Source organism: Aulonocara sp. 'chitande type north' Nkhata Bay, linkage group LG6 (assembly GCF_057382095.1).
Source record: "Aulonocara sp. 'chitande type north' Nkhata Bay isolate Kocher_YH1m ecotype deep benthic linkage group LG6, A_spYH_male_GT1.1, whole genome shotgun sequence".
NCBI classification, from domain to species: domain Eukaryota; kingdom Metazoa; phylum Chordata; class Actinopteri; order Cichliformes; family Cichlidae; genus Aulonocara; species Aulonocara sp. 'chitande type north' Nkhata Bay.
Window position 1 is genome coordinate 18,351,233 of NC_141349.1, and position 17,299 is coordinate 18,368,531.

At 40.1% G+C, this 17,299-nt stretch overlaps 1 protein-coding gene across 6 annotated transcripts in view; it reads right to left on the minus strand.

The window, feature by feature from the left end:
- Positions 1-16,511, minus strand: part of fhip1aa (FHF complex subunit HOOK interacting protein 1Aa) — a 29,029-nt gene extending 12,518 nt beyond the window's left edge. Inside the window, exons 1-5 of one of the 6 annotated variants that reach the window (XM_086295376.1) lie at positions 16,293-16,511; positions 8,080-8,172; positions 2,243-2,303; positions 1,668-1,732; positions 200-420 (exon numbers count right to left, since the gene is read on the minus strand). In XM_086295376.1, coding sequence (XP_086151502.1) covers positions 200-325 — 126 coding nt within the window. In that variant the 5' untranslated portion in view covers positions 326-420; positions 1,668-1,732; positions 2,243-2,303; positions 8,080-8,172; positions 16,293-16,511. Of the gene's footprint in view, positions 1-199; positions 421-1,667; positions 1,733-2,242; positions 2,304-8,079; positions 8,173-16,292 lie in introns of those variants that run through there. The other 5 variants (XM_086295374.1, XM_086295372.1, XM_086295377.1 and 2 more) reach the window with 5 other exon arrangements.
- Between the last annotated feature and the right edge of the window lie 788 nt (positions 16,512-17,299).

Here is a 17,299-nt window from a genome sequence, read left to right on the forward strand (position 1 = left end):
TCGTTTCCAAGGAAAATGGAAAATGGGTGCTTTTTAACCACATTTTTGTTTGTGAACATGTTTGTTTAACCTTTTTAGAGGATATCAGGTGAATACTTCGGAAGTTAAGAGATCCAGATTCTTTGCTTCTAGTGTGAAAAACTAAGCTGGCTGGAGAATTCACAGTTCTGAGACTGTTAGCTTGGCGCTGGTGTTTTACCTGAGCCCAGTGGTTCTTGAACACAATCATGCAGGTCTCTGGGTCCACCCCTTTCAAGACCAGAGACTGTCCATCACGGTTTCCACTGGCAACCACAGAGGCCATCATGGTGACCGGATCGCACATGGGTTAAACCATGTCATAGGCAGGACAGGGAGGGCTTTCCTGGCTGCTCACTGGGCGTTACCAAAACCAGAGAAAGAGAGATGATCACAGGAGACCTGAGGAGTCAAATAAAAGAGGAAACACAAAATGACATCATACACAAAGCCAAAAAAAAGTTTGCTTCATAGGATAGCAGCACAATGATACGGCTGGTGATTGCTGCAGACTGCAACCCCTCTTTGCTTCTGCATGGCCAGCTAGGAGCTATGACAAGCATGCAGGAGAGAGAACAATAACAAGCCAAGTCAGAGGAGTCAGTCGAGGAGAGAAAGAGAAGCTGCTTCAAGTTAGACTTTACCGTCTCCTGCAGCAACTCTGCGCTTCACACCGAGCTGTCAAATCGCTTTTGGAATATATCATACGCCCCCATTGGATTCCTGCAGGCCCCTGGACATCACTCTCATTACAGAAATATTTTGTGACATCAGAAGGCGAGCAGCAATTGGGTGTGTCTGCTATGGCTGAGTGTGGGGATCAAGGAGGGTAAAAAGATTTAAATAAAATACAGGACAATGTTAGTTCTGTAGATCACACGTGATTAATTGCATGTCCCGCTTTTACTTCTGGATCAGAAATATTACAAAATGTATGAAAGCACTCTTCACACTGCTTGTTTGGATGAAGAACATATATTATTTTAGCCTGAGGGCAGCTTCGCACAGCAGTTCCAACACTCACACTGGCACCATAAAAAATCTGGAAGAGACTCAATCTTTTTCCCCCGTAAGAAAGGAACTAGTTTGTTGTTTCCCTTGGAAAGCATGTTCATGGAAAGATTCATACAGCCAAAACTGAACAGAATGAGAGTAGGGCTTTTCGAAACAGAAACATGTGAGCTGCCATATAACCAAAACAATACGAGTTCCCTGCCACACAGTTCCCTGTGACACGCTTCCAGGTACTGTGCAGGCCTTTGCTTCACAAGAAAGAACATCAGGATGTAATACGGATCCCTTTCCTGTGTGTGCCGACAGATACCAACAATCAAACAAAAGGTCCACAGCCCAAGCCGTGGAGAGTACTTTCAACTAGAAATCAGTTTTACCGGATGAACCTGGATAAACTAATTATACTTAATATATATCAACAGCAATAGCATTACTTAACTATTAACATAAATGCGACAGGCTTTTTACCTGTGTATGAGAAGCCCAGCAGCTCATGGGAGCTCAGATTTGTTTTTTAAAACTGTAGATCTGCCTTAATGTTTTGTTAAACATTAAAAACTAGAACAGTTTTAATGTTTTATATTAAAGATAAAGTCCCAAAGCCAGTGAGCCACTATTAAGGCTTGATGTTTTACCTGTTGAGCTGATATGTGTCCACTTGAGTTGACAAGTTGTGTTGGGAGATCTTTAGGATTCATTACTGGGAAAACATACAGGTTGTTAAGATACTTCAATACGAACCAGCAGACTGACAGAGCCACCCCTACAACCCAACCACTAGCCTGGCTACAAGCAAACTTTCCAGCACTACACAATGACATGACAAAGTGCGTTTGTCTGTGAATACTAACACAATGATGGGACCAAGTCAGGCAGTCCCAATACGGAGGGCGATATGGAAACCGTCACCACAGGGGACCAACTGTAAAACACACAGCAGCTGCACAACATGGGGCCCCAATTTACGGCTTCTAGTCCCCAGCCCCTAAACACATCTCCTGACGAATCAGAGCTCACCACCCCCGCCCACCCGTCACTTTGCCCCAATACCACACAGAAACATCTCCGCCACCCATACACGTTAGGCTCACTTTGCCAGGCAAAACTTTTCAGCCATCTGCTTTCAGTTACGAGTGACTGCAGGCCGGTTAGATTCTCAAGAAGGAATGTGAAAGCAGCGTGGAGCGAGCGTGCTGGCAGGATTTCTTACCTCACGTGAATCATCTTCAACTGGCACAGGTCGCTAAGCAGACAAGGACCTCATTCTGCTCCTGTTGCACAAAAAAAACAAAAAAACAAAAAGAGAGACAGAGAGAAATATGAAAATATGTCCAGAGAGGAGCAGGAAGCGCCTGTGTGAGAGGCGAGGCATGGTGGGAAGTGACTGGACATGAGTAAGCTGCTCCGAGCACCAGTTGGATGGAGATGAAGAGGAGGTGGTTACAGGGAGGGAGCGAGGGAAGAGAAGGGAAGGAAAAGCAGAAGTGGGAGGGAGTGAAAAGGAAAAAAAAACAAGCTGAGTGAAAGTCTACAGAAAAATGAGGACATACAAGTACAAATTCCAGCAGTGCACACAAGAAGACTAAGATTACGTATACTGTATGGCAGCACTTAATATTCCTATAAGATTCATAATTCACAGAAGAATAACACGATTGTCCTTTCCAGTTTGTGATGTGACACTGCACAGCAGCCGTCCTGAGCTGCGAGAGGCCAGCTGCCCTCTCTGGCACCAGCACGGCCCATCATGTAAAACATGTCACTTGAGACAGCAGCCTTAAAAGTCTCAGGGTCCAGCTTGTAGTTGTGTACACTGTAACACAAACCACAAAAGCTGCACGCTGCCTTCAATCCACGTTGAAATTCTGAGCAGATGCAATTCAGAAATGTGTCTTTCTTGGAAAGTGGGCAAGACTTTCCTAAAGCGTGACGTCGTGTATACAGCAACAGTCGGACGGAGACAGGTGTGTGCGTGTGTGTGTGGTACATGCACGAGTTCTTAGAAAAACACCAATCCAAGCGTTTGTTGACTCATCTTTGGCTCAATCCCAGCAGTACATTATACAAACTGTCCATCTGCACTCTGTTTAAAGCCACATAACATGCCTACATAAGAATAACACGGGGAGCAGTTTTGTTCAGAGCTCTTCAACCTGTGGACAGGAGGTGCTTACAAATTGAATTGCCAGCCTTGTGATTAATTATTAAACTACATGCAGCTCACAGCTGCTCCAAATTTGCCTTCGTTTTCCTATTTATGGCCTAACAGCAGATATTAGGACGCGGGTTGGCAGCTTGGTCAAACAGGCGCGAGGTGCTGACTGTAGAAGTTGAATCAAGAATGGTTGCTATGATTTAATCATTTATAACTGGTGTGATAACAGTGCTGTGTAATCACACCTCCTGAAAAGATCAAGAGGGATTAATTCCATTTTAAGTGAGGGTGAAGGTGCGGGCATAAATCTTTGTTACACAAAATGATTCATTTAAAACAAGTGAATCAGCTGAGTGGGCTGGGCAACACATGGTGGATTCTGACTTATAACACATGTCAGTGTAGTCGATTCTTCTGCTTTCAGCTGCTCCTTTTAGGGGCCAACACAGCGGACCATCTCTTTAACACACACCACCTGCATGTCCTTCTTCACTCCATCCATGGATCTTCTGCGTGGTCTTCCTCCTTTTCTTCTACCTGGTAACTCCATAGTCAACGCACTTTGTCCAGTATATCCATTAAACAGTAATATATATTTAGAAATATATTTGAGGTAGTGTAAAAGTAGTCTGGCCACAATCTGAGATAAATAAACAACAATAGATAACCATGGGACACAGTATAGTGAAGCAACATCAGGCTATCCAACAGACTGTATACAAAGTGGCCCTGAAAAGTGAAGCCAATGGGCAAACCAGCATTGTTTTCAAATGACCAGCAAGGAGCAGCTTCTCAGGTTGACCCAAGGCTCCCTCATCAGCGATCTCAATAAATATGTTCCAGCAGAGGTTTTGTTCTCGACTCTGCTATCAAGTTTCCTTTAGTACAGCATGAAGTTCATTTTCTAAGGCATCCACTTGCCTCCTCCCTTAAATAACTACCATCTGCACTGCACTGTTGTCACCCTTGTACACAAAAAAGGTCCAAAGTATCTTTTATTCTTCAAACCATCACATTTCTGAACATGAGCAACACAATTACTATTCAAATTATTTTTTACCAACGTTACTATGCAAGGAGAGTGAAAGTGTGTATATTGCGTGCTAATGTCTTATCTTGAACTGATTGTTTTACTGCATGTGTATACTCACGTCATGGGACATAAATGTAACTATCTATCTAAAGAAGATAAATCAGGGATATGCACTGCCACTCAATCTCTCAGTCAGATCCACACCTTTCTCATCCCATCCAGTTTCACAAGTGGATATCAGCTAAACAGCTGAAAGTAAACCAGTAAGTAATTTCCTTCACTTTTTTAAATTCTCTATAAGATCAGTAACCCTCTCAAGCTCTTTTTATATGAAAAAATGAGTCATGTAACAGCTGACTCTTTAGATATGTCACCTAACTTAACTGTTGCAGTTTAAGTCTAAGAGCAGATTAATGTTAACAAACTGATCCTACAATAGGAAAAAAAAATACCTGTATGAGCATGGGATTATTTTAGAGATTAAAGTATTGTATTATACATTGTTTGTTAGGATTTCTGGATTAGTTTGTTTACATTTTTTCTGCACCCTGTCTATCGTCTCGCCTTCCTGCAATGCCGTCTGGTCCACATCACACTGCCAGGTTCACTCGTGTGTCAGCATCACTGCCTCTCAACTGAATTTTCAGCTGTATTTCCTCCAGGTTTCCATGTCGAAACAGCCATCAGTTTTTGATACACAGGATAATATCAAAAGCTCCCGTTTCAGAATCACTTGTTCTTTTGTCAGGGGGTACAAGTTTCAAGATTAGCTCAAGCAGTGATTAGCTGCTCCTAGACAACAATACACCTGCAACAACTACCTCTCAAATCTCCATTCAGTACAGCAGGTTTCTTGACCTATTAATAGCCAAATAGGTCAGGATTTGGGCCCAGCAACAGAAAGGAGACTATGCCCCAGCGCTTTCTACTCAACTAATACCCCAACAATCCAACGAGCGTCCGACACAGCATGAGAACAAAGCCACTTATTTCTAAGAATTAAAATGTGCTTTTTGAAGAAATCCAGTTCTAGGCCTGTTATGGAAAATCGTGACCTACATTTACAGGTCTCATTTACAGTACCTGCTGTCGCACAAAGAGAGACAGACCACTCTTACCCATAAGTCACTGCTCTACTTGCTCAAAATAACCTGAAATACAGTAGAGTCATGAAAAGGTTTAAAATACAGGCTGCTGAAAACATCTTTTGTCTGTGTGAATCTGTGAGCTGCTTCTGAAAGAGTTTCTCCAGCAACTATCCAATTACAGTAATTTGATAATTACACATATTTGTTGCTTCCACATCAGAGTAACAAACATAATAAGACAGAAAGACTGGGATGCTACCTTCTTTTTCCTACAGCCCTGTGCAAAATTTTTGAGCCACCCCTCATTTTACTTTTATACTTTGCTTCAAAGGAGCCAGACATCTTGGTCACTTTTTAAAGTGCTCTTGAGCAATGGGACTCTGGGCTTTCTGAAGGTCTTTCGATGATTGTATTTCAGTCTAGTCCCTGGACCTGACCACACCACAGAGGAATGTTTTTTGTTATTTTTTGCTTAGGTATTTTTTTATGCCAGTTAACACTGATCTATGAACTATTTAGGCATAATTAGCGCTGTGTCTGAGCATAACAGACATCTCAGCAAAGAGCCAACTTTAAATTGTAGCTTTAGGTACTTTGCTACTAGCAGCCTGCCGCAGGAAAGTATGATTCGTTCCCCTTTCTTTAGCTGAATCTTTAAAAATACCAAAGACTGGGCTGGAAAAGTAGATGATGAACAACAAGAGAAAAAAAACCCTACAGCACATGGACAGCATGTCAAATTCATGTCCTTAAGAAAGAAACTGTAAAACATCCTGCAAAGACCTGACACCAAACCTGAGAGATGAACAAGGAGAAAAGGCAGGTATGCCAATTACACAAGAACTGCACTGAGAATCAGTGATAGCAGGTGTTCTCTATTAATGAATCCAAATGGATTTTTCGCATCAAATCTACACCATTATATACAGAGGTGGTCACGAGAGAGGTACAGCGAAGAGTGTCTACAGCCATCTATAAAACACAGTGGATGCTGTGTCATGGTTGGGACTGCATTTCAGCAATTCCAATCCCATTGGCTCTGCTTTGGGAGTGCCTACCATCGCTAAGCAGCACATCAAAGACATTACATTCGTGCAATTTAATTGCGTGGTCAAATCTTTGTGCTTTTTGGAGTTATTTACCCACTAATTACATTTAAAGTAATGCAGTACGTTGCTTAATTACTCCCAGAAAAAGTAATTCATATGATCTTTCCCTTAGTATTTAGGTATGAACACGAAGCCAACAGCACAAAGCAAAGATGAAAAAACACACAAAGAGACTTCAAAGCGATCGCCACAGTGAGTCTATTTTAGAAACATGAACAGGCAGATATGGAGGCTGCAGCCTGACTGCTCATCACTGACTTTGTCACCAGCTGAAAATCAGGGTTTGGCTGCTGGGTTGAGATCAGCATTCACTCAGTTTTATCATCACTCTAAGTTCTTGGCTAGTTTAAATGTTAGGATGCTATCTGCACAGGTGCTTGCAAAGAGCCGAAGTTGTGTTAGCAGCATAATAAGATTGTTTCTGTTCTGGATGCAGTTTGCACGTTGCCAAAGTGCTCTCATTCTTTTGTGTCCATATCCACGTTGCAGACTGTGCCACCATTTACCTCTTCCAGCACACAAACTGAAATCAGCTGATTGTAGCGCAAGTGCGACTGGAATCAATAAGCAGGACGGATATAAACAAGCAGACTAACAATTCCAAGGAATTGAACTACTGGGAAGTGGTTCTCTAGAAAAAAACAGTTCTCCGTACTGGGGATCAGATTTTGATCCACCATTGGTACCATCCAATTGGCAAAGGGTTCATTTTTCAGTAGGTAAAGATTCCAAACACACTATCAGTGGAGTAAAAGCATATCTGGATAAATCAAAAAAACTGTCTGGGGTCTTTCTGTGTGGCGTTTGTATGTTCTCCCCATGTCTGCGTGGGTTCTCTCTGGGTACTCCACCTTCGTCCCACAGTTTGGTAAATTAGTGATTCTAAATTGAACGTAGATGTGAATGGTTGTCCATGTCTGTGTTAACTCTGCGACCGACTGGCAGGTTGTACCTTAGCTCTATGACACTGGGATGGGCTTCAGCTGCCCGGGACCCTGAAATGCAGAATAAAACGTTGGATGAGGGTGGTGGTGGCTCCAGACTTTTGCTCAGTTTCATATCCTAGTGGTCGTCTCTATTTCTTGCTGCAGATCCTAGATGTTCAACACACTGAAAACTAACACCCACACTGAATTAAAAATGCTCAATTAAAAACTGAAAATGAAAAAATCAAATCCAAAGCTGTGACAAAGCCAACATAAATGGCCCTGTTTTTCCCCCCCCACTAATTTCACAGGTACAGTGCACCATTACTCAAAGCTCTGCGGGGTTACTTTACACTTGCTGTGCATCATTTCTAAAAATGGTCCTGGCAGCATTTAGGGCCTGCTGCAAATTCATGTCCTCTACATCAACATAAGAATCAGTGCATCATTACAAACATGTTATTAGAAAACATTCAAGATCCCATTTTAGCAACAGCATTGCATCACACCTCTGTCACAGTGCCAGCTGCAAATGGTTGCACAAGTTTAAGTAATTACTTATTATCACGACACAGCAGCACACTAGACATCCATAATTTCTAAAGCTTAAAGAGCAGCACTCCAAAGGTAAACACCAAAAAGAGATTAGTTTCTGATGAATCAAAGTGAAATAAAGACACGAACTGATGGGAACAGATAGGATCAAACATGATGTAAAAATGAAAGAAATGTTCACCTCTAGGCCTTTTGTCATTTCTTCTTTTCTGATCTGGTTTCGGCATTGTCAGCCGACTGCAATCCCAGAAGGTTTCATACACAAAGGTGTGTCCTGTGCAAATACATGAAGGGCAGGACACACCTTTAACTCAGCGTAACGATCATATTTCTCGCTAAACAGGAGCTTTGATCAGCTGAGCATGAAAAAAAAAATACAACTTATTATGCTTCTTTTCTAAACCTACCTTTTATTAAAAGGTGCAGCATTCAAAGGAGAGTTTCAATGTTTCCATCAACTTAAAGGTGCTGTTTAAAGAGAAGAAACTCGCAGCAACCATAGCAACCCAGAGACCAACAGCCCCATTAAAGTGATAGCAGCTGCTGAAATATTTAGAGCTGTAGGTGAAACTGCTGAAGGGTAATGTAGTGTCTGGTCTGAGTGTTAATACTCCTCACTAATTCAATCAGCAGCACAGCAGGGAGGAAGAAAAGCCAATGTTATTATCCAGATGCTGACCACTGTGCCAGTTCATCATGTTTACAGGTGTCATACTAAAGTAAAGCTTAAATTACATATTATTAATAATATTATTACATTTTTTTATGTTCATTTCAGTCGTTGTTCGACAAAAAAATAAAAAGTGAAAGCAGCAGCTGTAACTAACTAGCTTAACTTTAACAGAGGTTAAGGCACAAGTAGCATCTCAAACCACCCAATAATACCTCATTTTGAAATCAGCACATACCAATAACAAAGGTATAAAATATCTAACGAGCAGCAAAAACATTTCTGTGAAAATATCTAACCAGCCAAAATGAAATTTCAACATGATTAGGTGATTAGTGCACAAATATTTCACCCCTAAAATTACATGTGTGTGAATTCTGTCAGATGTAAACACTACAGGCCAGATGTGATTCATTTAGCATTTGCTAATGCTAAATTAGCTTAGCTGCAACATTCCACTACAGTTTTTCTAAATGTTAATTTAATATAGTATAATATAGTACTTGTAGCAGTACTATATTGCAGTAAAAGAGTTCCCTATCCAAATAATACTTCTCTTCCTTTGACTAAAATGAACAGTGCTTAGAAACTATTGAGAAAAGTAGACAGATAGCACGCTAACACTTTTGTAAAAAGCTACCTTTCTTCAAACAAAAACATTTTTATATCATGTATATGTTGCTTCATTCACTGAAATGCTGTTTCTTAGGCCACTATGTGTTCAGTAATGACGGTAACTAGCTTATGTAAGCAGATAACTTCGCTCCATGCCTGTGGATTTTCACATGCACACAACAGCTAATGGCTCGATTTGCCATTATATGCAAAATGATTCATCAACATGCTCAAAGGCAGATTCTCAGTTTAGCTTGAAGGAAGCAAAAGGAGGAGAGGAAAAGAAGAAGAAAAAAAATCAGTTTTAAAAGGCAATACATAAAGCCTGAAAGAAAAAAAAATATGCCACTTAAAATAACCAAGTTCATTATACAAAGGGGATAAAACTAAGAGAGACTGACCAGAACACACAGAAACCAACTTTTAATCAACGTTATCCAATGTCTTGTGACTCTCTTAGTCTACTCTTAAGCGATAAAGCTTGAAAAAGCTTTTTACATCAGAGGTAGATAAGTTCCTGCTGCTGATATGAAGCATGAAGTCATCCTTTACCTGAATGCGGTCATCCTTTACCTAACTTCAATACATCTTAAAATGTTTATCAAAACATGCAAACAAATGATTTTTTAATGATCCCGATTAACAATTCAAAATTGGGGTGCTAATTCATTAGATTTACACAAATATTATAATTACTTTAAATGACATAATGGGACTCAGCTAGTCCACAGGGCAACCAGTAGATATTTCATTCTGCTTTTTGCTTCTTCTTTTTTTTTTTCTTTTTTTTTTTATGAGAATTTTATTTCTGCTTCTTTTGAACAAACGCTGTGATTTGTTGTAGACGATGATGCATATTTGAGTCTTGCTACACTGCGATACCATTGTTACTGAGGGAAACAATAACAATAGAGCAATATGATACAATCATGTAGACTTGATAATATCATATTCTATGAGTTACACTCAAAAACTCTTACAGATAAAAGTCTGACAATATTGTATTGGACTCTGTAGAAAAAAATTAAATAAAATATAATAAAAAATTTTTAGCCAACACATAAATCGCAATTATAAATCTCAGTGTTAGCATTTGCTAGCTTACTTACGAGGTTCTGGAAGTGTTTCCTAACAGTATCCTTATTTCACATTAGCAGTTTAATTGTGTACCTTTAATTATTTAAGCTTTGTTTATGAGAATTTTTGCCTATTCTGTTAGTTCTCTTCACAGAACGGTAAATGGACTGGTTTTTATATAGCCTGTGTAATTAAAGGTCCCAAATTTATAAAAATGGTACAGAAAACATGTCCTCTCTACCTTCCTCCCCCGCCCTTCCTCTGATCTTCACAAGTTAAATTACCGCATTGCATGTGTGCCGGTGACATCATTCCTTCATTCATATTGGCAGGGGAGACTTTAGCCTGTCCTCACGCTACAATAGGCGACTGTCAGCGATAACAGGGCATTTTGTGTGGGTATATCCTATCTCTGCTCTCCTCCTGCTTCCTCTGGAGCTCGTTTGCATCGCATCTCCCTTGCTGATAAAGCAGACATGTTTGCATGTGGGATGGAAGAAGGAAGAAGATACGAGGCTTCTTGTGAAGTTCAGAGATGTTTATCAGATAGACGAGAGAGAGCTACAGCACCAAACTGACATAATTAACCAAGAAGATGAAAAGTTCTTGTAAAAATAAAAAAAAAGGAGCTTATGCAAATAAATAAATAATTCACAGCTAGCAGCAGAACTTTTCTTTTTAATTTTCAGTCTTGTACGCTTCACTTTTCTTTTCCTTACAAACACATTCAGTCAAAGAAAAAAAAAACATTGGCCTTAAAGCACCCGAGCACTCGTCCTATACAAATTTTTTTTTTTTGTACATAATTTTCAAAGCAAAACAGATGCAAAACAAGACAGTATACCCTGGGAACTGTTTATCAGAGTAGTAAATACTAGCCTCTACACCTGCACAATAACTCTTCATGTTATCAGAGTACAAACTGCTGACTTGATAGAAAAAAAAAGAAAAAAAAACAACCTTCTTCCAGTTCATTGTAGGACAACATAAGTGGTTCAACCAGATTGAGTGACAGTGTATTCATTTCACAGCACAGTCACGACACTACAGAGTCTGTTGGAGTTCTCTCAGTAGAATTAGGCCTAGCAAACAAACGGGACCATACTGCATAAGTTACCAACAATGATCATAATTGAAGTAATAGAAATCAGTTTTATGATGAGGATACATCAGACTAAGAGGGAGTTGAAAATAAAGTGGAAAATGAAAACGCTCAACTTAAAACCTAAGGAAGCATTTACAGCCAAGTTATCCCAACCTAAACCTCCTGCCCAGCATCTTATTACATGCGCTTAAGCCGTTAATTTAGCTCTCTATTGTACTCTATATGTTGCATTTCCATTCATGACAAACTAACACCCTCACCCAACTTCCAAACAAAAACAGGCTCAGATTAACTGCTGCCATTGCTGGTCAGTAGGGCTGCTCAATTAATCGAATTTTAATCACGATTACGATCTGGGCTTTCAACGATCATTAAAAATGACTGAGCCGATTATTAGCCCCTCCCTCATGCTTTACTCTCGCGCTGCTCCGTGTGGCAAATCAAGCGCACTGCTTTGCATTTCGAACACGCGTCACAACAATTAAGAGGACCCGAGGGAAGCTCGGAAAGCTAAGCAGAAGTTATTTGGAGAGGAGTGGACTGCCGTTGGTTGAAAAGAGAGGTAAAAAAAAAAAAAAAAACTTCAGTGGTGTGGAAACATTATGGCTTCGCGGAGTCAGACGTGGATCAAGTAGACACAGTGTGTAAACTTTGCTATGGTGTCGTAGCTGCACCACAGAGCAACACTGCAAAGTTTACATTTTTCATTTATTTCTTTTATTGCAAACATTTGCACTGTTATCAGTATCTGCACACTATTTTATATTATTTTTTAAAGTCATTATTCAATACATTGTTATTGTTAACCCTTTAAAGCCGGTCAGAGCAGCATGCTCGTTTTGTATAACTATTTTTAAATCCCTGTAGAACCTGAACCGCTAAGCTAGCACAATAAATTTTTTTCCATATGAAACCAGAGGAGTTGTACTTACATCTTATGCCATCAGCTTGTCCTAGGTCACGGTTTCCTTCCACATATAGCTTTGCAAAAATTGCATAAAAAGCGCTTGCAGGAACAAAAACATAATATTCCAGAAACACGCTTTGCCGATCCGATCAGCTGTTCTTAACACTTCCCACATTGAAAAAGGACGTCAACGCGAACTATCGCAAGTGACATAATTTTCCCGGAAAATTTAGTTTTTTACTTGTAGGCCTTAGAACTCGAATTGCACTGCTGGAAATAGTTTATTTTGATGCACATGCACATTCTTTGCAAATTTGCATCATAGGATTGTTTTTTTGTTTTTCCTGCAGTGTATATAAAAATTGCTGTATCTCCAAAAATAAAACTATGAAGACACTCAAAATAAATTTCCTGTTGTTGTAAACTATTTTTTGCAACTTTTTTGTATTTAAAGTTTTGAGGGATAAGCCTCTTAAATTTCTCCAAGTAGAAATATATGTAAAAAAAACAAAAACGATTTTCAATTTTTTTGTAGTTTATTGCACTTTTTTGCAATTAATGTAGTTACTATGGACTTAATACATACACATTTTTAAAATATGGGCTATAACAGTTGTATTGATGTATAGCAACTTGAAATGCTCCCACAAATGGCACTACAGCATGTAAAAAAAATATTATAAGCTCTGGCGGACTTGGTTCTATGGTAGATCTTAAAGGGTTAAATAAATATCGTCAAATAATCGTGATCTCAATTTCAGTGAAAATAATCGTGATTATCATTTTTGCCATAATCGAGCAGCCCTACTGGTCAGTTTAGTATATTTGTCACCTCTCGGGGTCACGAGACACAAGAGGGGAAGGTGGAGCTAATCCCAACCACGGGACAACTGAGCTGGCTTGTTTATGGAGGGCAAAGTGGGAAAACACACAGAATCACCTACTGATGTGTTTAGATTTCTCACAGCTTTATGTCTTGTCAAGTATTTTCAGACCGAGTAACAACAGATAGGCACAAATAAGTAAGGTAAAGCAAATCAAAAACTTGTGACCTGAAGCTGTGCATGTAAATCACATCAGCATGACCAGCTTTCAGTGTCTAGCATGCTGCAGTAGATCCTGTGTGTGTAAAGGCCCTGGAAGCAGGTCTGAGCATTGATCTTAGCCAAACACATTGTTGGACTGCTTGAGCTCCCCCTCTGAACATCAGCAGTAATCGTACAGATGACTGATTAACTGTACGTTCCTCTCATGCCTCAGAAACTGCTCTCAACTCTTCATAAGGTTTAAACTTCACTTGCACTCTTGCTGCATGTTTAATCTACTCCAGTTTAAAATGATGTGAGAGATGAGAGAGAAAGTAGGAGGCAGGCCCACCACAGCTCATAAGCACTTATAAACAACAGACAGTAGACTGCGTTAAACAAGAGAGTCTGTAAAACTGCCTCGAATTACAGAAGTTTTGCTAAACTTTCAAATTACCTGACGCCATAACAACCTCACATTTTTACATCCTCTGCAGTTGAGGCATTTTAAAAACAAGCCTGAGCAAATACGGCAGACCAGCCAGGTCAAACTCATTTTACATTACGTCACACGTGCAGCCCACTTTGACCTCTGTGGGCTGCATGTGTGCCGGACCAGTAAAACTCCCCTTTCTTCCAGCGTAAAGAAGTTTAACAACGTATCGAGTCCCTCATGTATTTTAATATAAGAACAAAGAAGTGTAGTTTCAACATTACATAGGAAAATACTGTTAAAAATACAAAGTCTATGCCCTCCTTCAAAATTTGCAAAACCATCCAGTGGGACCATCTTGTGATTGACAAATCACTACGGTATGAGCTCCTCTGTTTCCTACTCAGATCCACATCCGACTCATGATGTCTGGTTTCGAAAAGGCAAGATTGCAGCATCCAAAATGCTCAGCACAAGGCTTCATCGCCAGCTGACATCACAGTGGCTCCATCCAGTTTTTGTTTTTGTTTTTAAATGAACAGTTCTCACTGAATATCTCTAAAGAGACGATTCTGCAGAGAAGCCCTGATGTGCTTAAATGCCATCCATGCACAGAAGTCCAGCTGTGACCAGAGTGTGGTTTTAGGTCACTGCTTGTGTGCTGGGATGCCTTTAAACTAGATCCATTGAAGACCAGTTCAGCCACCACAGTAGCCACATCTGACAATGACATGCAGACATCTGAAGAGGACACTGGTCCTAAAATAAAGATCAAGCAGTTTGCCAGAAATCACATAGCCCAAGCTGGCATTTCAGTCACGTGATAACACGGTTTACTGTGCGAGGGACGTGTGAGTGACCTCAATTTGTCAGATCTGAAGTGATAAAAAGTGAACCATTGATAACAGGATTGCCTAAAACACCAAGTGCACAAACAGATTTATATCTTTTCAGTGCCTTATGTTCACACGCACGCAACACTTAGGGAGAAAATGTACTTGTATACTGTAGCAGTCAAACAATTAGTCGATTAAGCAGTTCGCATACTGACAATAAATGATTTTGTCTTTTATCTACAATTTTTTTGACAGCTGTTTAATTGTTTTCAGTGACTAAGCAAAATATATAAAGATACTGGCACTTTCATCAAGATTAGTTCACTCATCTAGGAGGAGATAGAGGACAAACATAGACTATGAGGACTATTTGTAATCCTCATTCTATTCTCTAGTTGTAAAATATGTACATATGTATATATAATCTATACACCGATTTTTCTAAAGGAGGAAAAACATTAAAATGTGGATCATAGCCTTCTCTTCGTCATTTTACTGAACCGCTTGCATGAATATGGACACATAAATGAGTACCTACCACTTCCAAATTTTTAACATACGTTTTTTAAAAGGTATCAGCCAGCTATACATGTTATTGATTATCAAAATTAGGCTCATTTTAATTTGCACAAGCACAGGCTGGACTTAAAGCAACCTGCACAGCTTTCCATTTATACGTATTAGTGGGGTTTATCGGATTAAACATGCATAATCGGCTGTTTTGCAGCTCCATGCATTTTGTCCCGTCATAAATTCCTTTAAAAAAATGTCTTCTTTGGTAGTAAAAAAAAACAAACATTTCAACACACAAGTGAGAAAACCATGACTTTGTTTGAAAGTTGTAGTGAATCCCTTAAAGCTCATATCAAGAGATCTAGTCTCGCTGTCGCGTTGTTTCAAATATTTATTAATGATTTGATATGCTGCACTAAAATATGGTGACCTCTACCTTGAGATAAAACGTCAACTAATAAACTACAGAGGTTGTAGTAACTCATGACCGCCATCTGTTCATTGCCTAAATCGACGCTCAGAAGCGCAGTTTGCATCAGGTGATTGTGGAAAACCCTACAAAACAAAACAGTGATTTAGCGGGTAGAATAGGATACCTGCACAGGAATGACACACATGAAAAATTCATGATGTTTGCAGGTAACTCAACACCCGCACACTGCGTCCTGCCTGGGAGTGGATACCTGAGTTCAAAGCTCAGAAAAGAGCAGGCTGAAAGGCGATAGAGAGCGTAACATAAAGTTTATAACAATGACAATAACAGCAGCAGCACGTGGATACAATATTTGTCTCGTCCTGAAGATTCTGCGTTATTATGTAACCAGATCCGCGAACATTTTTTATGAAGCATTGGCTGTTTTTTTATTGGTGTACAGAACTAAGATTAGACATAGGGTGGGTCTACTTTGTTTTCTACGGTCGGGCAGAAGTAGTCAAAGAGGAAACGAGGCAAAACAGAGTTTAGGTTTTCACTTCTCTAACGTCACAGGGATGCAAACTTGTCGCCGTGATCCTGGGTATCTCCCCCCGGTAAACCCAAAGGAAAACACCCCGCAGTTTGGAGATACTCAACCCTTCCACCCGCCTACCCACCCGCACATGTTAGTCACAGAGTCTGGAGCTGTAAAAACAAGCAAGCAAAACTTAACATACAAGTCAAACTACCACTGCCAAGTGTTGCCTGCCGAGCTGGCCTTTCCCGTCTTTTTCTTACCGTCGGACTCGTAAAGATCCCCACCTTGGTTAAGAGCGCACAGTGACGATCAGCAGCAGGTTTCCAACCACAGACACGCACTCGCTCTCTGAGCCCCCGCAATAAATGTCCGCGTTTTCCACAGCTCCACAACGTCCCACTTTAGAAATAGTACACAGAGACAACCTAAACGTAACCAAAATCCTTAACCTGGTCCGTGGCGCACACAGTGGAGGTGAGCCCACACTGATCCTCTTCTGATCGCTCCTCCCACAATACCAAGTGGTCATGTCCACTGAAGAGGTGTTTCTCATTTTTTTGTAATACCTTTTGGGAAATAACCACGTGACGATATGATTAGCGGCGTTTAGCACCCTGTAAATTCTGTAAAGCAGGGAGCCATAATAGTCTGTAAATTAATGGTGTCAGATGTAAGTACTTTTTTAACTATTACCTTTTTCTGAACTGTCCCACTCGGACGCACACAACCTCTCGATCATTTTCGTCCTGCATAAGAAGATCTGCCAAATCGAGCTGATCTGGGAAAAGTTCGCCTTATTTATTTTTGAGAATTTAGATCTGAAGTCGAGATTAGAGTGTGGGTTTGAGATCAAGCAGGCTAAGAATAGGTGCTGTACAACGGTTTACTCTTCCCCGACTTTCCAAGTTGTGTATAAATCTGGGCCTCAGCATGTCTAACTCCACCCATATCTCCAGCGGGATCATAATCATTGTGATTTCCAGCATGAAATTATACTGTAGAGTTATAGAAGAGACACAACCTCCATTTATGCTTGATTGAAAGATATATTTAGCCCAAGTCGTAATTTAAGAAGTTAGATGCAAACGTATCTAACTGTCCATGATTTCCGGTAGTTACATTGAGTCTTATAGGGGGACTTTTATCGGGCATATTTTGACAGATTTGGCCATGACAGTGAGGGACGTTTTTGGGTTTTTTTTAGTTTATGGTTATAAAGATGAGCAAGCCTGTAGCGGCATCTGGTGGCAAGACAGATGAATTACAT